The sequence below is a fragment of the Schistocerca gregaria genome, chromosome 4, assembly GCF_023897955.1.
Source record: "Schistocerca gregaria isolate iqSchGreg1 chromosome 4, iqSchGreg1.2, whole genome shotgun sequence".
Taxonomy (NCBI): domain Eukaryota; kingdom Metazoa; phylum Arthropoda; class Insecta; order Orthoptera; family Acrididae; genus Schistocerca; species Schistocerca gregaria.
Window position 1 is genome coordinate 178,990,447 of NC_064923.1, and position 24,457 is coordinate 179,014,903.

At 42.9% G+C, this 24,457-nt stretch overlaps 1 protein-coding gene across 1 annotated transcript in view; it reads left to right on the forward strand.

Annotated features, from left to right (window-relative positions):
* Positions 1 to 14,576: 14,576 nt before the first annotated feature.
* LOC126268175 (opioid-binding protein/cell adhesion molecule homolog) overlaps positions 14,577 to 24,457 on the forward strand; it is a 2,429,635-nt gene continuing 2,419,754 nt past the window's right edge. The window contains exon 1 of the mRNA XM_049973770.1: positions 14,577 to 14,693. Within this exon, the coding sequence (XP_049829727.1) occupies positions 14,609 to 14,693 (85 nt within the window). The 5' untranslated portion in view covers positions 14,577 to 14,608. The remainder of the gene's footprint in view (positions 14,694 to 24,457) is intronic.

Genomic DNA, 24,457 nt, shown 5'->3' on the forward strand with positions numbered 1-24,457 from the left:
GTCCGGATACTTTTCATCACATAGTGTATATGCTTATCAAGGGCACGATATACTTGTTTGATTGCAGGACTGGGACAGGGTCAAGCAGCCTGGTGATGCCAATTGAGAAGTAGCAGCTGCACGGTCTGAAAAGCCAGCAAAGGCTTTCAGAGTCATGGGCTGACCTCATGCCCGACCTGTCACATCCAAATAACGCATGGCAGAGGTGGGCAGGCAGATGGTCAGGAATCATGCAGTCCACTATATACGATAGCAAATTTTTTTTTAAAGTAAATTGCCCACGGAAGTTTTTATCAGGCCTCTTAAAGTGGTGGATTATCAATCAAAAATTGTAACGATTTACATCTGCTGAAGTTTGCCACTAGGGATTGGATGCTATCAGTGCAAAACCTAATACAGATGGAGGAAAAACAAAACAGGTTAATAGTTCTGGAATCGCTCCTGTCAGGAAGCTAATAGTTCGTGCTAACTGGCGGCAAGTCATCGAGTAAAACAGAAGTGATATCTGGCATTCTACAATGAAGTGTTTTAGGCCCTCTTCTAGCCGTAAGTTATATAAACGATTTAGGAGACAATACTGGCAGATTACTTGTATTTAATGCTGTCATTTGCTGCCTTGTAAACCAACCTGAAGATCAAAACCAATTGCAAAATGACATTGACAAAGGATTTGTTGGGTGCGGAAATTGCCAGTTGTTTCTGAATTAGAAAATATGAGGTCATATATATGAATACTAACACCAATTGATAAAATTTCAGTAGAATGATCAGTCACACAAAGTTAATGGCTGTCAGTTCAAGTAAATACCCAAGAATTACAGCTGTGAACAACCTAAACTCGAACGATCACACGGATAAATTTAAGGCGACGGCAAACCAAAAATGGCGTATTACTGGCGGAACACTTAGAAGTTACAATGAGTTTATTAAAGAGACTGCCGCCATTATACTTGTCCGTTCTCTGCTAGAACACAACTGTCCGGTACGGGTCCTTACCACATGCGACTCATTGAGGACATCTAAAAAGTCCAGGGAAGGCCAGTTGGTTTCGTATTATGGCGAAATGGAGGAGAAAGTGTCACAGATGTGGTAAGCTAATTGCCCTCGCAATCACTAAAACAAAGGTGTCTTTCGCTAGACGAGATCTGTCCACGAAATTCAAGTCACCAGTTTTCCTCTCTCAGCGTGAAAATATTTTATTGTGGCCAACCTACATAGAGAGAAATCTTCATCGCAATTGTTTCGACGCCTCTGCCCTTAATGCTCCAAACATTCTAAGTTAGGGAGAGAAGCATCGATTTTGATGGCCAAGGCAGGGTTAGAAAGACAAACAGTAGCTACTATCGCCATGTGCGGACGTGCATTATCTTCCTGAAATGTAAGGCCAGGATGGCTTGCCATCAAGTGCAACAAAACGGGGCGCAGAATATCATCGACATACCGCTGTGGTGAAAGGCTGCACCGAATGACAAGCAGAGATACACTGCTGGCCATTAAAATTGCTACACCACGAAGATGACGTGTTACAGACGTGAAATTCAACCGACAGGAAGAAGACGCTGTAATTTGCAAATGATTAGCTTTTCAGAGCATTCACACAAGGTTGGCGCCAGTGCCCACACCAAGAACGTGCTAACATGAGGAAAGATTCCAAACTATTTCTCATACACAAACAGCAGTTGACCGATGTTGACCGGTGAAACGTTGTTGTGATGCCTCATGTAACGAAGAGAAATGCGACCCATCACGTTTCCGACTTTGATAAAGGTCGGATTGTAGCCTATCGCGATTCCGGTTTATCGTATCGCGACATTGCTGTACGCGTTGGTCGAGATCCAATGACTGTTAGCAGAATATGGAATCTGTGGGTTCAGGGGGGTAATACGGAACGCCGTGCTGGATCCCAACGGCCTCTTATCACTATCAGTCGAGATGACTACCATCTTATCCGCATGGCTGTAACGGATCGTGCAGCCATGTCTCGATCCCTGAGTCAACAGATGCGGACGTTCGCAATGTCCTGCAACCATCTGCACGAACAGTTCGACGACGTTTGCGACATCGCCGTGAACGCACGTTCGAAGCGTCTATTCGTCATCGCCCTACAGGCGTATCACCCGGCTTAATGGTATGGCGTGCCATTGGTTACACGTCTCGGTCACCTCTATTCGCATTGACGGTACTCTGAACAGTGGACGTTACATTTCAGATGTCGTACGACCCGTGGCTCTACCCTACATTCGATCCCCGCCAAACCCTAAATTTCAGCAGGATAATGCACTACCGCATGTTGCAGGTCCTGTACGGGCCTTTCTATGTACAGAAAATCTTCGACTGCTGCCTTGGCCAGCACATTCTCCAGATCTCTCACGAATTGAAAACGTCTGGTCAATGGTAGCCGAGCAACTGGCTCGTCACAATACGCCAGTCACTACTCTTGATGAACTGTGGTATCGTGTTGAAGCTGCATGGGCAGCTGTACCAGTACACGCCAACCAAGGTGTGTTTGACTCAATTCCCAGTCGTATCAAGGCCGTTATTACGGCCAGAGGTGGTTGTTCTGGGTACTGATTTCTCAGGATCTGTGCACCCAAATTGCGTGAAAATGTAATCACATGTCAGTTCTAGTAAAATATATTTGTCCAATGAATACCCGTGTATCACCTGCATTTCTTCTTGGTGTTTTAATGGCCAGTAGTGTACAAGAGAATGGGCAGTCCAGCCCATCACTCATGTTGTCGGGCCGTATGTCGGCCGACAGTCAGGTTGGTATCTCATCGCAGTCCAGGGCGTCTCCAGAGAGGTCTTCACTTGTCGCCGGGACTCAGTTCAGAGTCTGCCTGAAGACAAGTTTTTTTCCAGCGTGTGAGCTTCCACGCCGTCATGCGCCGTCACCTGCAGCACCCCTACAGTACAGTACGTCTTATTTTCTTGCCTTTGATGGAAAACCATCCTGAGCAAGACAATGCCCGCCCGAACACGGGAAACGTTTGCAGTGCACGTATTTGTGCTGCGAAGCCCTAGCTTGGCCAGCAAAGCCACCGGGGCGTCCACCTGGCCAGGAATGTTCACCATATGACAACCCAATTTAACAGATTTTTCCTACGATATCCCTCAACAGGTCATCCAACGACTGTGTCAATCAATACCAACCCGAATAGCTGCTTGTGTGAGGGCCTGAGGTGGACCAACTCGTTATTGACTTGTTCGATTTGTGAAATTCATTCTCTTGAACAAATTATTCAACTATTGTGTTATTGTAATCATTTGTTTGTCTGTACTTGTAAATTTGGATTTCCATCCCATTCACATAATTCCTTCTTCGTGGGTTTTGTTTTTTGTCTTAGAGTGTATGTTCAAAGAAACGTATGAATGAGAGGAATTTCTTATACCTTATCGTACTAGGGAGGATGAAATGTTAGAAATAATTGAAAATTATATGTGAATTTAGATTTTTTCTACCAATCTCGATGATGAAGTCTTCCCGGCTTATCAGCCGGGTCAAGGCGTCGTTCTGCGAGAACACTTCAACGTAAAACAAAACTCAGAACCAGCATAAGAATCAATAAATCTATGCCTAAGCAGTGCAAGTTTCAAATCTACGAGTCCGAGAGGTGGCTCTTGTGTGTGGGTATGTTGCTCTATTTTTTTCCCTACTTCGTACTTCTAAAATGATGAAGGACTTCAAGATAATTTGTAAGACGCTATTTAAATCTCAAGATAAATTGTAACGTGCTATTTAAATCGCGACAGTAGCCTCTCCATAAAATCATCTTTCTGGGTGTAAACAACGAGTTCACCTAAACATGAAACATTAAATTTGCTTTAAAGTATTATCGATATAGAACCCGGACGAAACTTTAATTTTAAATACATTTTGTCTCAACTCCCGTTATGATTATAAAAGTTTTATTTCGTCTTTTAATTACGCAGATCAGTACAATAAGATCTCCATTAAGAGCTGAATTTTGGCCAAACAATGTACTAAAATGCGTAGACTTGCAAATTAGCTCAGTATTGCCATGAAACCAGTAAATTGCTCCAGATGTGGTCTAGCCGGCCATTGTGGCGAGTGGTTCCAGGCGCTTCAGTCCGGAACCGCGCGCAGGTTCAAATCCTGCCTCGGGCACGGATGTGTGATGTCCTTGGGTTAGTTAGGTTTAAGTAGTTCTTAGTTCTAGGAACTGATGACCTCAGATGTTAAGTCTCATAGTGCTCAGAGCCATTTGGACCATTTGAGCCAGACTTCGTCTGGTGCCTCGGATCCAGCGGGAGCTCCGCCGGCCCAACTGAGATGAGCTGTGTCACAGCGAGCAGCAGAAGAACTCGTTACAGTAAGCACATGTCACAGCTGCAGTTACATAGGGCTGAGTTTCCACTGTTCAGAATTGTTTGCAGATGTCTGTATTAAAGACTGAAATTCCAAGGTCCTGTAGTACGTTTAATGCAAGTCATTTCGGTGCTCTGTGCATTACTTCGATGGCTTTGCTCCGATCCTACCTGTGCCTCTGCGTTTTTAAGTGCACAATCAACGCTTTGCCGCTCCCCGTAGGAATGTTCTCTCGATCTTGTCGACAACATTTTTTCGGATTTTCCTAGATAAGGTTTAGCACACTCTTGTCACTGTGTCTGATGCGTTGCTGGTCTGTACAGTGGCGGATACAGAAAAACCTCAAGGAGGGGGCGCTAAAGATGTCTTGGGCTACCTTTACTTTTATCGTACTAAAAAAATAATCAAGTCACATGCACAGTATAAGAAAGTTTTATTTAAACTGATTATACACATATACAAGTCTCGTAACAATACTTTTACTGAGAAATTACTATGAATTACCATTATTAGTACTCCATAATCAACTTATCGCTCTCACTCTTGAAGACACTTGTACTTGCTACAACTAGGACGTTTTACTTATTCATCCTTCAGTGTTAATATTTCTGCTCCTGAATGTAAACTAGCTTCTTATTCGGCGAATACTTCGTATTTATAACGCTACGTATCGAAGGTTCTCTGTACAAGGAAACAGTAAAATATTCGCGACTTTCCCCGCCAAATGCGACACAGAATAACATATCGATATCACTAAATGGCCGCGACTTACCTCGTAGGTATGTGTTAGCTGTCTACGTGCCAGACAGACACGTATAAAATACGTTGACGCGGACGTGCGTGCTACGTAGGAAAGTACAACTACTTGATAACTCGATTCAGTCGAGTCGACTGACGAAACAAAAGAACGAATAATGTGCGGGCTGACTTGTGGGGGTCGGCCCCGCAAGGTGGTGGGGGGAGGAGGGCTGGGCAGGCGTGCACCAAGCTCCCCCCCCCCCCCCCCACCAAGTTGTATCCTCCACTGGTCCGAAAGACCGTATGGGTATTAACTTTCTTGACGCTAAAGACAACGCTCTCAGATCGTACATCACTAAATGTTACGCTGTAAATCTCTTGTTGTACTCACGCACCGAAGTCGAATAATTTTTATGTGCTCAATTTTCTTGTACTTCTTACTAATGTAGCTATTCCATATGCGTGACCTGTCTGCGTAATTACTAGAATTTTTTTCCCAGTCTAACTTTAAACGAAACGTAGCTTCTAGAGTGTCTGTACCATCATTATTAGTAACTAGCTGAGAACCCGGTGCTTGCCACGACATGTATTTATTCCAATCTTAGTATTCCATTTCCTCGTTCCCCACTCTTACTGTTCATCTCCTCTCCCACACTGTCCATGTCTTTCTTTCACTTCTCTCTGTCCAACTCACCCCCCTCCCCATAACCCCTGACTCTCTCTCCTGCCACATTTCCCTCTGTCCATCTTCAACTCCTCTTCTCCTTGCCCGTCTCCTCCTCCCCCTCACTCTGTCCTCCTAGTAGTAAATAGTGGTTCTCTACAGAAAGAGCGAAGGAGACAATGGCAGTGTCAGAGAAAGAGAGAGACACAGTGGCAGTGGAACATAGTTGACAGTGGCAGAACTTTAATAGGGAATGAGTGAAGGACACAGTGCCAGTGGGAGTGGAATAAAAAGGAGGAGAACGTGGAAGTGTTAATGAGAGACATAATCTACGACATTGACAAAGAGTAAGAGAAAGATAGTGACAGTGTGAACAGACACATACGGTGGGAACGAATGAATGAGATAGTAACAGCAAGAGAGAGCAAGGAGGGACCGTGACAGGAGACGGTAGTAGTGAGAGAACGAAGTAGATTGTGACTGTGTAATAGGAGAGAGTGACAGAGAGACACAAAGAGGTAATGGAATGAAATGGTCTGGATGAGCGACTTTTGGCTTTGGCCTACTATGAGCAATTTATAGTGAGGGACTAGTGAGTATTATGAGCGGCTTACAGTTCGAAGAGTTTGTGCGAGTGAGAGGCGAGTTGCATGTTAAAAGAGAGCGAATATAAGATAGTGGCATGTCAATATTTTTTGGAAATTTTCTAAAGATGCTGAGGAAGGTAGAATAAGGCAGCTAGCAGCCACTTTTCAGTCTGAGTCTTGTAATAAACAGCAGCATATTCACCTTTTTTGTGCTGTAATAGGAGCAACTTTCCGCTGGTTTTTATTATGTCTGAAAATAGGATCTACCGTATAACACTAACAATCTGTGTTAATTATCGCCTTCTCTGAAGGCAGACACGTTTAAAAAGCATTAAGGCGTTTGATATTTCGTCAGACACTTGAGTTTGGATCAGACTGCGGTGCAAGGTAACAGCGATTCCTCGACGCGTACTTATTGTATCGGGTTGCTAGTAGAACAGAACTCTCGAGAGGTGACAATATTTTCCGTTACTTTAACAGTGCTCCCACGGCGTTGAACACGAATATCCGATTAAAACCTTGTGGTAAAATGAGACGCTAATCCGCTTATCTACCTTTGATGGGTTGTGAGCTCACGTTACAACATTCAAGCAAGCCGTAATGGACTTGCACAAAGATTCACGCTGGTCATAGAGAAAATTAAATTTCGCTCTTGTAATATTCCGAAGCAGTCCTTTCCCGCAGCTGTGCCAGTTCTGCACGGTCATTATCAGCTTTATCAGAGAACACGTCCGAGCTAGATTAATGCTTTGAAGTTGCCTCTGAGGTGACACAAAGTCTCATTTTTTCCAACTCACTGATACTTGTCAGTTTTCAGAATGAGATTTCCATTCTGCAGCGGAGTGAGCGCTGATATGAAACTTCCCGACAGTTTAAAACTGCGCTGCACTGAGACTCGAACTCGGGACTTTGAAGTTTGGAAGGTAGGAGACGAGGTATTGGCAGAATTGAAGTTGTGAGGACGTGTCGTGAGTCGGGCTTGGGTAGCTAAGTTGGTACTGCACTTGCCCACGATAGGCAAAGGTCCCGAGTTCGAGTTTCGTTGCGGCACACCGTTTTAATCTGTCAGGAAGTTTCACTTGTCAGTTTTCCTCCGAAACATTACGTCTAATACGTATCCCGTAGGATACATGGTAGTATAACAAAGGCATATCGCTAGTATTTATTTGCTAAATAGTTTGGGCGTATTGGCGTTTAATTAGAGTATGATGTAATGTCTTTATGTTCCAATCCATTCTACAGTGTTCAGGGGAGGAAGAGTATGTGACATACTTCGTTAAAGCGAACAGCTGAACTCCGCAACTACATCGTTGTCCGAGGGCAATTGCCTATATACCAGCAGTGGACTTCAAACTGTCTTTCATTCGTGTGATTACCATAAAGAATATCAAGGCGCCATAGTGCAGAAGCAGTGATCTCAGTCATAATTTAGTCCACGGAGAGTTCTTTCTCTTTCTAAAAGAAAACGTAGTGCACTACAGGATATTAGACAGGTGTACCGGTTTCTTTGGCTCTTCAGTGTATTACTGCGATGACTTCATACCAGTTGCTACGAAGTGCGACATTTCTGAACAGGAAATCATGAATCAAGTCGCATAACTGAGACTATACCCAACAAGCAAGAAATAGAAGTCGCTTGTGAGAAACTGTGTTCACAGATTTCTGTATATCTAAAAATATGGAATCGGAATGACATCAACTGTCAGTAGGAGCTAGTTGTGTTTCACGAGAACGATGTTCAGTTAATACTTTCTCTTTTGCAATATTTAATTTTATATTAGAATTAATATCATTCAGAAAAGTTAGTGATTCTGAGAGTTCTTTTCCTCCATGAGACCGTACCGCGAAAGTATCATCAGTGCACTGTTGATGTCTTACCCGTAACACAAATTACCGAAGCAAATACTGGCCGTGAATACCTTCATTCTTGACAGAACCAACATTTATTACGTAGAATTTTAGCTAATAGCCTACAAAACAGACCTCGTGGGTGGGAATAGATTTGTAAATAGACTGCTTGAGACTTGCTAAGGAACAGCTGCCAGTTGCTATGGAACAATCGCAATTGCCACGGAACACCCGACCGAAGATAGGAAAAAGAAACGTGGAGGACACGACGTGTTAAGTAAGCAAAGCCCGTGCTCGAACGCTCTGTATGCATTCGACAGTACATGCAATACGTTGATTGACATACGTTGTTGTGGAACTGATTAGTGCGACACTCCGTGTGATACGCAAGATATCTGCAAGACATCATCTAAGGGCTTTCTATCGTAGACAAGCAATTGGATAGCTAAAAGCCGGTCAAAGTGCCGCTAATGTGGTCACAGAAATGGGTGTGTCCAAAAGTGTCATCTTGCGATTAGGCCGCTAAGGGTGGAAATGCTTTGCGTAAACATGCCGGTGTTCGAACACGGATCCCCACATAACAAGAGGATCGGGACATAGCCCTAGTGATGAAAAGGAACACACACATCACTCCTAGGCATATCGCTGTACACCTTGCAACCGCTATCGGTATAGGTATCTCTGCCAGAACCATTTTTCGCCAGTTAAATAAGGCTGGGTGGTATGTTCGGAAGACTTAAATGCATCCTTCTTCAATCCGACAATAGTTGAGAAAGTGTTCCTTAATGTAGGGAGCATGTTGTTTTGGGTCACCAACAGTGGTTCAAAATGTTGTTCTCGGACGAATCCCGCTTGAAAGTGAATCTGGCAACCAATTAGTATGGAAAGAGAGGGATACACGTTACGTAGCACAGAATGTTCATAAACTTGACCTGTATGGCTTAATGTAGGGCAGGTATTATACACAATGGCCGAACGCCACCGAATGCGTGAAATACCATTAAGCACAGCTGCATTACAGGATAATAGTGCTGGAAAATATCTATCTTGGGGCGCGGAAGGTCCCGGCTTTCTGTTTATGGACGGCTATCCACGTGGGCACAGATCTGCACAAGTGTCGGACACACTGGAGAGTGAAGTTCTTGAAAGAATGGAATGGCCTGCGAACTCCCCGCACCTAAACCCCATAGCGCATGCCTTGGACGCTCTTGGCAGAACTGATTCTCAACTAACATCCCTACCTTGCAAGAACTGAAACCCGCCTTGAGAGACTAGTAGAACAGCCCGCATTTCGTAGTCGTGCGGTAGCGTTCTCGCTTCCCACGCCCGGGTTCCTGGGTTCGGTTCCTGGAGGGGTCAGGGATTTCCTCTGCCTCGTGATTGCTGGGTGTTGTGTGATGTCCTTAGGTTAGTTAGGTTTAAGTAGTTCTAAGTTCTAGGGGACTGATGACCATAGATGTTAAGTCTCATAGTGCTCCGAGCCATTTGAACTATTAGAACAGTATCCCCTAAGGACTCCTGATCAATTATGCAGCCAGCAAGAATAACAGGTGCAAATTAATTTAGTGCCTGAGAAGAGCATATTCTTTACTGAGAGCCCAATATCTACCTTTATGTTGGGAGTTTAACTTGGGTCAAACCTGAAGGTTCCTTATGTTTGTTATCCTGCTTTCCCATGTGGTGAAATCTGTACCACTTTTCCTTATGTCACTCCACATCTATTACGTATGTACTGCATCCAATGTCGTCCGACATTGCCTGTAATTATTCGTGTCCAGCAGTGCGTCTCTTCATTAGCAACTGTCAAGCAGTGTGGCTATATTATTAGATGCACCCGATTTTTTTGTGAATTGGCTCATCTGTCATTCTTTAAAAGGTTTAATATTGTTGAACAGGTATTATTGAATGAAATGAGTTCATTTGTTGAACTGCATCATTTTGTGACAACTGATTGTTGAGCAACAATCACCAGTTACAGTTTAGAGAACAGCAATAGCTGACGTGTTTGAAATGTAAGTGCATTATTAACATCTAGTATTGTTCGTTTCCTTTTGTATATATCATCTGTAGCTTCTAAAGACAAAGTCTGCTGATGACTGAGTGATTTTAGATACGGAAATAAAGGGGGTGAAGTACACGATCTGAGGCTGTTGTGACTTCGTTTCCACGCTGTGTTGTTCTATGCTGGATAAAGGAGCAAGGAACAGGTGCTGTTGGTGAACAGAGAATTCAGATGTTAAATTATTCTACATCTAATATTAAATAGAAAAAGTAATACATACCACCGTTGCTGTATTTGCAGCGCCAGTTCATAACAGTAAATTTGAATGTAGAAATATAGATTCTATACAGATACAAAACAGTTATAAATCTGTCATTCATCAGTACAATTTCTATTCAGAAGATGTCGAGCTCTGACAACTAAGAAAGTTTGTAAATGGTATTCATCTGGCAAACACACAAAAAAGTGTAGTGCATCAGTGTTCGAATTCACGTACACCTGCTGCTAGAGCTAGGGAGAAGGGATGTCTGCATCAGTCGCCATGGCAACGCCCTGGTGCCGCGGTGGCGGCTGTAGGAAACTCAGCGGCGTACCTGGCGGCGCGCGTATTTGAAAAGTGCGGCTGATCGGATACCGCAGACGCCTCGAAAGATTGTGAAAGTAAAAACACTGATAGGCATCAATAAGTACTCAAATGTCAGGATCATCCGGAAGGCGTGTTTGGAAGAAAATAGATTTTGGTGAGAAATTAGTTTCTCAAAGGAAGGATAGGTGAAGCAGAAGGCGAATTTTTTCTGCAAGGCCTGAGGGCGCCTTGAAAAAGAAAAGACCGGGTTTGCCTTTGAAAAGGAAATTAAAATGGAACTAGAACGCAATAAAGCTATTGCATCGGTAGAACTGTAAGATGCAAACTCCCACAATTTAACTTCAAGGCTGTGATGTCACAACGACTTGAATGGGGAAGGCAGCACAAGCATCGACATTTAGACTTCTGGAAATCGTTAGCTTTCATACAGTAGAGATAAATGAATGTCCTGAGTTCAAGGCCAATCCGAAAGCAAAACTTAATGGCTTTCAGACTTCCATTAGCGATGGCTCCACGTTTGAAAATTTGGTAAATAAATGTACGAAGGCGCCCTAGTGAAAAGTACTATCCCGGCTATACTGTGGGGACTGTGAAACATCCCACCAAGATCATGATATGATGTGTCGTCAGTGGAAAGGACACTGGATGACTGTACTTGGTTGAGGGAACATTGTGGCAAGACTAGTACAAGAAGGTGTTACAAGAGGTTGTTTCTACCTCATGTAAAAAAAAAAAAAAAAAAAAAAAATGTTCCCTAATGGAGAATCGTTTGTGTTTATGCAGGATGGTGCTCCGTCCCACTCAGCACAATCAGTAACCTGCCGAAGTAAAAGCACTGATTGACACCAATATGTATTCAAATCAGATGATTTCTAAGGCATGTCAGAATCATCCGTACAGCGTCTAAGGTAGATAATTGATTTCGGTGAGGAATTAGTCCCTCAACGGAAGGACAGGTGTGGCAGAAGACCAATACCCGCATTTTCAATAAGGACAGAGCGCTCCTCGAAAACGTTATGGTGTGAGAGTAGGCTTGTTTGTATAAAATAAATTGAAATGGAACTAGAGCACAGTGACTTTATTGCATCCGAAAGAACTGTGAGACACAAACTTCCAGAATTGAACTTAAAGGCTCGTTGGCCTGCCAAAAGGCCAAACTTATCTGCTCCTGTGATGACAAAACGACATGCATGGGAAAGGAAGCACAAGCATCGAGATTTGGACCTCTGAAAATCGGGAAGTATCGTTAAATTAGACAGTATTTGCCTTCATACAGTAGTGATGGATTTTCTAAGTTCACTGCCAATCCGAAAAGAAATCTTAAGGGTTTTTACATTTAATTTCGGTATTGCTAGTAAAGCTTGGTAAATAAATCTCACGTGTCTTGATGAAAGGTACCACTGGGACTGTACTGTGCAGACTATGTAACATCCCACTAAAATCATTGGCGGCGACGGTATTGGACGTCTACAGTTGGTTGAGAGGACAGTGCGGCAAGACTATTACAGGGAGGTGTACGTCGGGAGCTACTACCTCAAATAAAAGAATGGTCCCCTAGAAGAGAATCGTTTGTGTTTATGGAAGACGGTGCTCTGAGGCATACAGCACGATTAGTAAAAAACTTCCGGCCAGGGAATTCGTCTGACATAAACCTGATTGAAAATGAAACTTCCTGGCTGATTGACAATGTTTGGGAGGTGGTGAACAGGTAGGTGGGAAAGGAAACAATCACTACAGAAATTCATGTCACTGAAGACAATATTGAAGCCTGGTATCGCCACCCACAGATGCAGTACACTGTAAGGCCTGTATTAATAGAAGGCTTGACGAACTATAGCATTAACAGATACAGGCGACGTTACAGAGAATTAAGAAATCAGGCCTAGTTCCACTTACTGGACAATTTTTTTTAGAAAAATAACAATTAACATTAAAATAGTGTGGTTTTCCATTATTAATAAAGTTTAATTTTTAAAGAAATTAAATCACCTGATTCAGACTATCAAAATTATCTTTGCAGCTCTCTATACGTCCTAAGGTCGTTTTATGTTAAATAATTCCAATCCCAAAGAAAACAGGTGTTGACAGATGTGAAAATTACCGAACTTTCAGTTTAATAAGTCACAGCTGCAATATAATAATACGAATTCTTTACATACGAATGGAAAAACTGGTAGAAGCCAACCTCTGGGATGATCAGTTTGAATTCCGAAGAAATGCTGGAACACGTGAGGCAATACTGACCCTACGACTTATCTTATAAAATAGAATAACGAAAGGCAAACCTACGTTTCTAGCATTTGTAGACTTAGAGAAAGCTTTTGAGAATGTTGACTGGAAGGCTCTCTTTCAAATTCTAAAGGTGGAATGTGTAAAATACAGGGAGCGAAAGGCTATTTACAATTTGTACAGAAACTAGATAAGAATTGAGGAACATTAAAGGGAAGCAGTGGTTGGGAAGGGAATGAGAGAGGGTTGTAGCCTCTCCCCGATGTTATAATGTTATATAAATCGTTCAGATGGCTCTGAGCACTATGGGACTTAACATCTGAGGTCAACAGTCCCACAGACTTGGAACTACTTAAACCTAACTAACCTAAGGGTATCACACACATCCATGCCCGAGGCAGGATTCGAACCTGCGACCATAGCGGTAGAGCGGTTCCGGACTGAAGCGCCTAGAACCGCTTGGCCACAACGGCCGGCCCGATGTTATTCAATCTGTATACTGAGCAAGCAGTATAGGGAACAAAAGAAAAATTCGGAGTATGTATTACAATCCATGGAGAAGAAATAAAAACTTTGACATTGTAATACTGTAAGAAGCAGCAAAGGACTTGGAAGAGCAGTTGAACGGAATGGACAGTGTCTTGAAAGGAGGATATAAGATGAACATCAACAAAAGCAAAAAGTAGTGAAGGAGTTTTGCTATTTGGGGAGCAAAATAACTGATGATGGTCGAAGTAGAGAGGATATGAAATGTAGACTGGCAATGGCAAGGAAAGCGTTTCTGATGAAGAGATATATGTTAACATCGAGTATAGATTTAAGTGTCAGGAAGTCGTTTCTGAGAGTATTTGTATGGAGTGTAGCCATGTATGGACGATAAATAGTTTGGACAAGAAGAGAACAGAAGCTTCCGAAATGTGGTGCTACAGAAGAATGCTGAAGATTAAATGGATAGCTCACATAACTGATGGTGAGGTATTGAATAGAAATGGGGAGAAGAGAAGTTTGTGGCACAACTTGACTAGAAGAAGGGATCGGTTGGTAGGACCTGTTCTGAGGCATAAAGGGATTACTAATTTATTATTGGAGGGCAGAGTGGAGGGTAAAAATCGTAGAGGGAGATCAAGAGATGAATACACTAAGCAGATTCAGAAGGATGTAGGTTGCGGTAGGCACTGAGAGATGAAGCTTCCACAGGAGAGAGTAGCACAGCGAGCTGCAGAAAACCAGTCTCAGGTCTTAAGACCACAACAACAACAGTCAAGGGGCGTCTAATAACGTGGCCAGGGACTGTGTATCGAGTGGTTGCAGTCGGTCTTTCATTTACGGAAAGAGTAGCGACATTAACAAAATTAATGACACAAAGTGGCAGCAGGTGTTCCTCGAGCACCTGCCGACAGCTCGCGGCGGTAATGCGCCGAGTGCAGCGCGCCCGACGCCGGTAGCGTGCTACCCCTCCGTGGCCAGCCGGCTGCCGGCGGGCGAATGACACGGCGAGGCCAGCAGACCGGAGGCGGCTCGCCGGTCGCGCATGCACAGTGGCGCGCGCCCGGCGTCGCGGCGGCGGCGGCGGTGGCGGCGGGGGCGGCAGTCGGCATGTGGCAGTGGCAGTGTCCGCCCGCACATGGCTCCGCGCACCACGCTCCTGGTCGCGATCTTCGCCGCCGGCGCCGCCGCTGCTGCGCTCGTCGCCTCCGCGGACTTCACCGGTGAGTACCCCGCCACCTACGACTACCTTCCGACTTCACCGCCGTATTTCATCTTTACTTTGTTTCTAATCTGAAGCATCCTCTCCATTTTTTCCTCAACTGTCTTAAATCTGACATGTACATGTTGCTGATCGTCCATATCAGATAATTGCCCGAGTCATTTATCATTGATACAGCCACCACCAATTGTTTTTCATTTATTTATATATAAAAAGCATACTATTTATATATATACAAAGCATACTACATGCTACAAAGCAAAGTAAGCCCTACGTGGAAAAATATTCTTCGGGTATCATCTGCGATTTTTTCAATGAACTAATGTTACCACAGGAAGGCCTGGAAACATTATGTGTATACTGGCCATTGTATTTTTTGAACATCGTTTTATTTTATCTCTAATGACAACACTTTAACATTCGTTTATTCGTTTCGGGCATAGATCATCATCAGAAGGGCCGTACAAAAAATCCCTTATATACTTGCTTTCCGTCGACGCGATTCATTGTTTACTACATAGCATTGGTTAAAAACCGCCTTGGCTGCAATTTTAGTTTTTTGTTTTTCAACTACGCGTTTCGCCTTATTTACGCATCTTCAGGTTATCTTATCTAGACGGGCGCGAGAGACACCAAGATGTGCACAACGCGCTCGCGTACACAGGAGCGAGTAACAGAATAAAATGCGGGCTCAGGTAGTAGGCATAATGCGAAACATACTACAAAACATACTACATACTACAAAGCAAAGTAAGCCCTACGTGGAAAAATGTTCTTCGAGTATCGTTTACGATTTCTTCAACTAACTAATGCTACCACAGGAAGGACTTCAATCATTACATGAGTACTGACCATCGTATTTTTTGAACATCTTTTTATTTGATCGCTAATGACAACAGTTGACTAGCATTAAACATTTGTTTATTCGTTTCTGGTGTAGTTCATCATCCGAAGGCCGTATAAAAAATTCGTTAGAGTATAGTAGTATAAACAGCTACCGATGTTGCTGAGGAAGAGTCATACAATAATTCTTAAATTACCACACCGCCATTTGACTGTCCTCTTGATTATTTAATTACGACAGCTGCAATATTTGTTAATGACATGAATTCAATCGCTTGAAAATGTCACAAACGTCCGAAACCTGGGTCGTAATTAAGTAAACAACAATACGGTCAAATGGCTGTGTGTCCATTTAAAAATATAGTAGTACGTCAAATGAATTCAGTCCTAACGCTGAAATGCCTGAATCGTGTTGACAAACAAAATTTTTAACGAATGGGCTGTTGTTAGCGATCAAGCAACGTTATGAAAAAGAGACGTGCGCAGCACCCTAATAAAACTGTCACCAACGGTTACGTGAAATTTCTGATGTTGTCTTCAGGTGTCATTTTCTTTCGATCGTCGTTTCAAACACTGTGATGTCAGAGATTGAATGAATTAAACGGCTGGAACATTGTCTTATGTTAAGCGCAACAGCGGTGTTCAAGTTCAGCTTGGGCCAGCAGTGTATTTGTACAACCGCTGACTAATGAAACACCATTGCTACCGAAACGTTGCTGGAAATTGTGTTGAAGATTTAAGACGCTGCGCGGTATATCACTACTAGAGATTTTTTTCACCTTGTCACCATATTGAGTAAGTATACTGTCGCAAACGACTGCACGTATTTATAAAAATTATTGTCAATTAAATACTTACACAGAAGAACGACTGTCTCCAAATTAATTTCAGTAATTTTGTCGTTTATGAATGGAAGAAAGAGACTGTGGATCGCCGATAACCTGCAGAAAACAGATGTCAAATAGCCGTAAACATATGGAATAATTTACTTCCGCTGTCAGTTTCGATGCCTCATTATCACCATCTTCGCGCCCCTGTAAGCGAAAAGGAATCACTATATCATCACTGGTTTCTGTAGACATCTTCACAATAGACGTTGACGCTTCTCACACCTAAGGACAAACCTGAGCTGTTGTTCGATGTTTGAGGTGTTCACGTCTATTGGAAATCTTTTTCATATAGTGGTTTCTTTAGTCAGGTGGCTGATTTGGGGGATACGGACCAAACAGTGAGGTCAGCGGTTACATCGGATTAGGGAAGGGTGGGGAAGGAAGTCGGCCGTGCTCTTTCAAAGGATCCATCCCGGCATTTTCCTGAGTGGCTTTTTTTTTTTTTTTTTTTTTTTAAATAGGAAAATCGCTGAAGACCTAAATAGGACCGCCGGACTCGGATTTGAACCGTCGTTTTCCCGAATGCGAGTCCATTGTGCTAATCAGTACGCCACCTTTCTCGGTGTTCCTTTGGTAAGCGCAAACGAGTATATGGCTTATCGCAGTTCGTGTATAGGGATCTGAAGATGGTGCTAATGAGGCACCAAGACTGGTAGCGTGAGTGAATTATTCCGTGCGGTAGGGTAGTGTAGTCTGATGGCCATCCTCTGCCTAGTGTTAACAGAACGAGTGTGCACTTTTAAATCTTGACTCACTGACTGTGCCCATATCGTCCACAGCTCCGAAGCAGCCGGTAACCCGACCACGATATTATTGCACTTGGCCTGCAGTGGCTGTTGTTGGAAACGGGGTCGACTTTACAGTAAACAAGTGCAGTGGTGACTAATGAATGATTTCAAGACAGTTGTGCGTACACTTTCAAGTGTCGCAGAGTGTTCAATCACGCTAAAAGCTCACGGTTAGTGGGTAGAAGCGTCACCAGTCCCTGTTACAGTAACACTGCGGTCGACTAATCTGTGGAACCTTGCGACAGCGGAATACTTCCATCATATTTTTGTGGTTCTGTTGATTCTCTGATTAAGCATTTCCGCTACGACCAGACTGGTGAGTAAATGATGCACGATGGATACACTTTCCAAAAATTTCATTACGCAAAAGTTTGTTAACAATAACAATAATAATCATAATAATAATAGTAAATTTTTTGTCTAAATTTAAGTTTTAATTAAGAGTTTGTCTGTGAAAACTCACAGTTTCGAAGTGTCAATTAGTACATATTAAAAACCAGTCGAAGTGAATTATCTTTTAATCAAATTAAGAAATTCCAGCCAAATTTCTAGCTGTAACGACATCGGAACTATTACTAGCAATTACATTCGAATTCTCGCTTAGACTACATAAGGGTTCGGCGGATCTAGTCACAAGACGAACTGGCTAGTTAGAAAATGTAGATCAGACAACTACGTACTTACTGAAGCAAAGGAGAGAACAAAAATTAAAAAAAAAAAAAAACATCTGATCCATAGACACTGGAAACAAATACCTTTTCCAATAACAGCTGTAACGATCATTTATCAACAATCATTCGTAAAACAGACGACTTACTTGTAACATTAATGAATACTGCTTCTCATGTTATAGAGGCTGACAGGACTTCGGACGAAGGAACATTACAGCAATCACTATGGAGTATAAGTATTCGCAATCAGCTCCTTCTCACAGTAACTGTACTATTAATTCGTTTTGTCCAGTCTACCTGCTGCTCCTAAAGATTAAAATTACAGACTCGAAACAGATGTATTGTATATAGGAAACTTTCATTTGCTATACTTCGTTTTCTTTCGACAATGCGTAACTAAAAACTTGCAACACCGGTAACTGAATTCGGCGGAAATATCTCACCGTACATTGACGGACATTCACTTCGGACAACGCATACGAAATTGACGTGAGTGAATACTGTCTTGTAACAATTCTACATGCGCTGTTACGTGCAATTAATCGTTGGCAATTTATGTCTGTAGTCAATGAGTGTTAGTCTGTCAGGAACTTCCTGAATATGGCATGATGTCATTATACTAGACTCTTACTGGATGATGAAAATCATGTTAACAGTAAATTATGAGTCACAGTTACGGAGGTTAAATGTAAGTGAAATCGATATATTTCCAAAAAGAACTAACATGTAGCTAAGAAACAGAATGTTCAAAATCACCAAAAATCAGCAACCTCATTTCAGTCAGAAACGGCTCAATCTCTGAACTTAAAAGTATCTAACGAATGATTGGATCGTAATTACAACATCGGTTGTAACTGCCTTTCCAACTAAATAATATTACGAAGACAAAGTGAGTTATAGTATTTGAAGCAAACGTAAATACCTTCTTGTATCAACTCCACACATGTATTACAAAACAGCTGCACTTGTCTGTTCAAAATGTATTTTAAATTAGGAATTCGATCATCTGTATATCTGACTATAATTTTTGTAGATGGGATGAGATAAAAGCGACCATATCAGTGGCTTCGGGGCAGGAGAGTATTACAACATTTAAAGCTTGCAGCAACATTGTCGTGGTTCGTGGAAATGAAAACCGTAGCCAAGGGGAAAAAAAGCGAAATTCATCCAAAAATAATCGCTTCTGCGTGAAACAGGAAACATATGCGACCGATCGTATGCGAACTGTTTGTTCAGTATCGCGTGAAGGATGTTTGATAAGTAGAAGAACATAGTGTAGAGGGGTTAAGAAATCACTAACAAATGTAGGGATACAGATGGAGACTCAATACGGTCAGAAGGAGATATAGACATCGCTTGTCATATTTCTGAGAATAAATTCCGTCTTTTGTGTGTTGTATCGCTGTCAGAAAAGGTACTTCACAGAAGTGAGCAGAGTCATTTGGGCACGTCTCTACGTATCAGTAAACCGGAACTCTCCATTCTAGTTTGTTCTGTGCTAGCCTCTTTATGTCTACATGGCAAGCGCAACGTACATCTATTAGAAACCGCTTGTTGTGTGAAGTGTATGTCTCCATTAACAATTATTCCCCCTCCCTCCCTCCCTCCCTCCCCTCCCCATCCCTTCCCTCCCTTGTTAAATCGACTATTCCTTGATGCATTCGCATGTGACCATTAATGGTTTTTTGCAGTTGGAACAAGTACCTCCTGATTATTTATTAAATCTACCTAACTAATCTTCATCTTTCTTTTGGGCACCAAATTTAAGAAGCTTCTATTGTCTTCTTCTGTGAACTGATTATCGTCCCTGATTCACTTGTGTACTAGGCTACATTCCATTCCGATACCCAGAAAATTCTTCGTGACACATAAATTTGCATTAGATGTTAAAAATTCTTCTTATTCGGAAATGCTTTTCTTGCTATTTTCTCTGCTTCGACTGTCGTCAGTTACTTGCTACCGACTTAGAAAAACTGATCTACTACATTCCGTGTCTCATGTACTGAGCTAATTCCCTCACCACCATTTGATTTAATTCGACGGCTTCCCATTAGCCTTGTACTACTTTCGCTGCTATTCATCTCATAACCTCTCCTTAAGAAACTATACACTCCGTTCAACTGCTTATTCAATGCCTTAACCCTATGTAACAATTACGCCTTCTGTGCGTGGTATACACCAATTCAGAATTTTAAAGTCGGTCACAAGAGGACGCAGTGTCGAAACTATTTGCGGTTCTACAAAGGTTTTGGAAGCTTTGTTGTGGCTGGGCATAAAAAATGTATTTTGTAAAAGCTGAGGAGCGCTACTTACAGAAAATGAAAGAGCGTATGCTGTGCAGGAGGAATAACCGTAGCAGCAACAGTAATAAACAGAATGAAACGTGTGCAGCATCCTCCATAAACGTCGAGGGCGTATTCACATACATCTGCTCTGTTTTAATTTGCTAGCAGCATTCACGAGTACTGCGTGATTTCACGGTTCAACAAGCTGCTTCTGCTACAATGCCAGCATTTGCTGAATTGTGTTGGATCTTTGACGTTAGGGGAGACGTGTTTTTAGATGTCGACACGCGAAACTGGAAAGCTGGAAGGTCTCCGCTTTGTCGGACTATCTCTGTCTCTCTCTCTTTCTCTCTTTCTTTCTCTCTCTCCCTCTGTCCGTCTCTCTCGCGGCGACAACAGATGCTTCGCGGCGCGATCTCACTTTTGTGTCGCCGGCGGCGGCGTCATTTTTGCCGCCGCTGTTTGATGTCCCGGGCGGCAGAAAGCGCTTTAAATGGCCGTTTATTGACAAAAGGCACAAAACGCCCGTCGCAGCACTGCTGTCGGACGCCCTCACAGAGGGGGTGCTGCGCGCTCTGTTCTCACCCTTAAAACGGTTTAATTCCGGGCCTGTTAGTCATAAGGGGAGGCAAGCGGAGCACTTAACATTCCCTGAGCATTCACAGTACTTTTTAGTGCCTCGGATAATATTTGTTCTGACTAAAAACTTTAGCGCGGCTGCTCATAACGTGTACCACGCGAATACCACTTTTCTATTAGACGCTGCTGTTTTTGTTTAACGTGATTTTCTTTTTCATCAGAAGCATGGCTGTTTTCATGTTCAAGGGAAGGAAATGAAATGTGAAAATACTGGGTGATATCAACTGGAAAGGGTAATTTCTCTAGTACGAGAACCTTGAAATGTAAGAACCAGTTAAATCACAACGAGGCAGATGGTAAAACAGTAAACCATTATTTCAAAATTAATCGCCATGACTGTTAATGCATTTATCCTAAAGCTTCAAGATACGGTCAATGCCTTCATGGAAAAATGTTTGCGGTTGCCTACGAAGCAGATCGGGCATAAAGAACGTCTTTCTTGAAGGCTCCAAGAATAGGCAAATCGCGTGTAGAAATTAGGGATAGTGAAGTGGATGAGTAAGGGCTTTCCAGCAGATCTTCTGCAGCGTAATTAAAACTTCCCTGGCAATACGTGGGCGGGCATTTTCCTGCAACGGACTGACGCCCTTCGTCAACTTTCCTAGGGATTTGGACTTGGTGACTTGCTTCCATTTTGTACAGTCTTGGTACAGCTGTGCGTTAACTGTAGTGCCGTGTTCCCGAAAGTCAGTGACCAAATGACCAACTCGCCCTTGCAGTCAAAGAACAAGGTCATCAAGACTCCCCCGGAGGTAGCGAGCCTGTTGTTTCGACTATGCTGCAGAAGTTTCGCTGGCAAGCCATAACACAACCTCCATTACCGATCTCTCCCAGTGTGGTTACTACATTTTAGGAGCCCTGAAGAAGACATTCGCGACGGTCAATTTGCTAGTGACGCCTGACTGATTCATGTTTCCATAGGCAGTAGCAAACACTTTTCCATGGACATTATCTTACAACAGCATAAATGTATTAACATTTATGGTGATTACTTTTGAAATAATAAACAAATTACGTACTGTTTGTCCGTCTGCTTCGATTCATTTGACTACCCCTTACAGGAAGTAAAATTATAAACATCCTGGGGAGAGAGAGAGGGAGAGAGAGAGAGAGAGGGAGGGAGGGAGGGAGGGAGGGAGGGAGGGAGGGAGGGAGGGAGGGAGAGAGAGACATTGGAGCATTTCTGGAGCACCTATTCGAGTCACAAACTTCCACTAGAACTGCTATGTCAAAGGGTGGCTCTCGGAGTTGTAATATACTGCATTTTCTATTTACTTCTTTATTTAGTTATCGTACAGCTTTTTGACACATTAATGAAATACTTACACAGGGCGTGCCAGAAATGTTGCAGCAAACGTCGAGTGAGTTTACAGTATGTCTTGAGTAGCAAATCGGGGATGGAAACCAGTGTCCGAAAACGTCATCCGGCGACGCTACAGAGCGTCGAAGTTACTGGCTCCGGCGCCTGCCACTAGGCAACCCCTTCGGCAGCAAATGTGACTATGTACGCTGGTGGGCTGTAATCGGATCGTCTCGCAATGTCGTTCGTTATGCACTGTTAGCGACTTATTGCCACGATCGCCAGTGGAGAGGATAGAACTAGCGGCTGCGAATAGTCATGGTTTCCTAGGAATGCGATGTTCTGTTGCCATGGCAGATGACTCTTTCCAGTTCTGCTTTCATCTGTAGTTCATTTTTCTCCTATATATCTAGAAACATTATAGATCTTAGTGCGCTGCAAGAGCAAATACATTGACGATGGAAACCAGTGTCCGAAACCGTCATCCACCGAGGTAACAGATCATTGCATTCACAGGAGACAAGGCCTTTCTACGCAATAGCTAGCTCCATCCGTCCCACTAGCGATCGTGCCATTCAGCCGCGATCACTGACAAAACAACATTCCGAGGCGTTTCGCCTACGGTCCGTCGGCGTACAAAGTCAGATTAGCTGATGGAAGGGTTGCCTAGTGACATGCGCTGGCGCCTGTAATTTCGTCACCCTTTAGCGTCACTGTATGACGTTTCCTGACAAGGGTTGCCATCGTCGATTTGTCCTCAAGGCACACTCTACAACTCCTTGACGTTTGCAGCAACTGGTATGGGACACCCTGTATAGAAGTAATAACAGAATGTAAAATATGATATAAAACGTAATGAATTTATGTAGTCTATTGCTATTGCACCGACATTTGACTGTATTGTTGATTATTTAGTTATGTCCAGGTTTCGGCCTTTTACGCCATTTTTAAGTGATTGAGGTTATACTATTAAAGTATATTGCAGAACATTTAATGACATAAACTAAGTCACTCGAAAATGACATAAAATGACGAAACCTGGGTCGTAACTTAGTAAACAACAATACAGTCAAATGGCAGTTTGGTCATTAAAAGTTGCTGTATGACTGTTGCTCATCAACATCAAAAACTGCTTGTTGACTATACTGTTGCCAGCACCAAGTCTTCTGGTCTACTAGCATATCACGTTGGACGGAAGTTGTCTCTGATGGCTCTGGCTCTCTGCAGTCGCAAAGTGGAGATGGCTGCTTACCCCATTTGTGTAAAATGTGTGCACATATGCTATGTTCGGTTTTATTTCTGTCTAGCATTAACCATGTTTTGCATGGCAGGTCAAATCACTGTGGTTTCAGGCTATTATTTGTCCAGTCCTGTACTGAGTGCATATATTGGTACAGTTTAACACATCTCCCACAGTGGTCTTTGCTGTGTGGTTTTAGTAGTTGTCTAGAGCGGAGGCGATTATGATTGGTATTACCGATATCGTAATGGACTGGCAGATTTCTGTTATCAGTGACTTTTTCGTCTCGCTCGTGAGAGATGTATGTGTCGTAATTGAGGAGGTGGAATGTGAATTAGCACTGGTAGCCACTGCTTAGGATTTCACTCGCTGACACCAGCAACCTTTTTCTTTGTGTTATTAATATAAACGTAAATTATTTGCGCAAGTGGCTCTTTATCCAAAATGGGGTATAATACGCTGCGCTTCAGAAGACAAGGCCCAGGGTAGAAGAACACAGAGTGGTTTTTGACGTCCCCCAGGTTGTAAAATATAGATTTTGGATAATTTGGTTTCATGTTTTCAGTTTTTTAACTAGTTTTGTCATGTGTTCTCCAAAACACGTTTATTAAATCTGTATGCTGCGACCTCTGGTGATGGATGAATGAAATCTCCATTTGGGGGCCTTCGTTGCAATCTTCACTTGCGAACGTGCTATCCAGCTACATCTACGTCCACCGCTATGACTTATTCTGACCCATTAGGACCTGCACGTTGTAGTGCGTAACCCGGAGGCAGTTGAACCAAGATTCTCTGGTCTTGTTTATCGAATGAATGCAACGCCAAAGATGAAGGGAAGTACAGTAGGGGTGGTAGACCATTCTTTAGTTTTCTTGAGGAGTTGCTGCCGGATTCTGTGCGTGGAAAAGTCTATTTTTATCATGTTGCTAATTAGTCTCCTCTTCACACTGTGCACCATGTGATCAAAAGTATCCAGACGCCCTCCATCGGTAATGCTAAAATTCAATGTGCTGTTGGCCCACCCTTAGCCTTGATGACAGCTTCCACTCTCGCAGACATACGTACATTCAGGTGCTGGAAGGTTTCTTGGAGGATGCAGCCCATTCTTC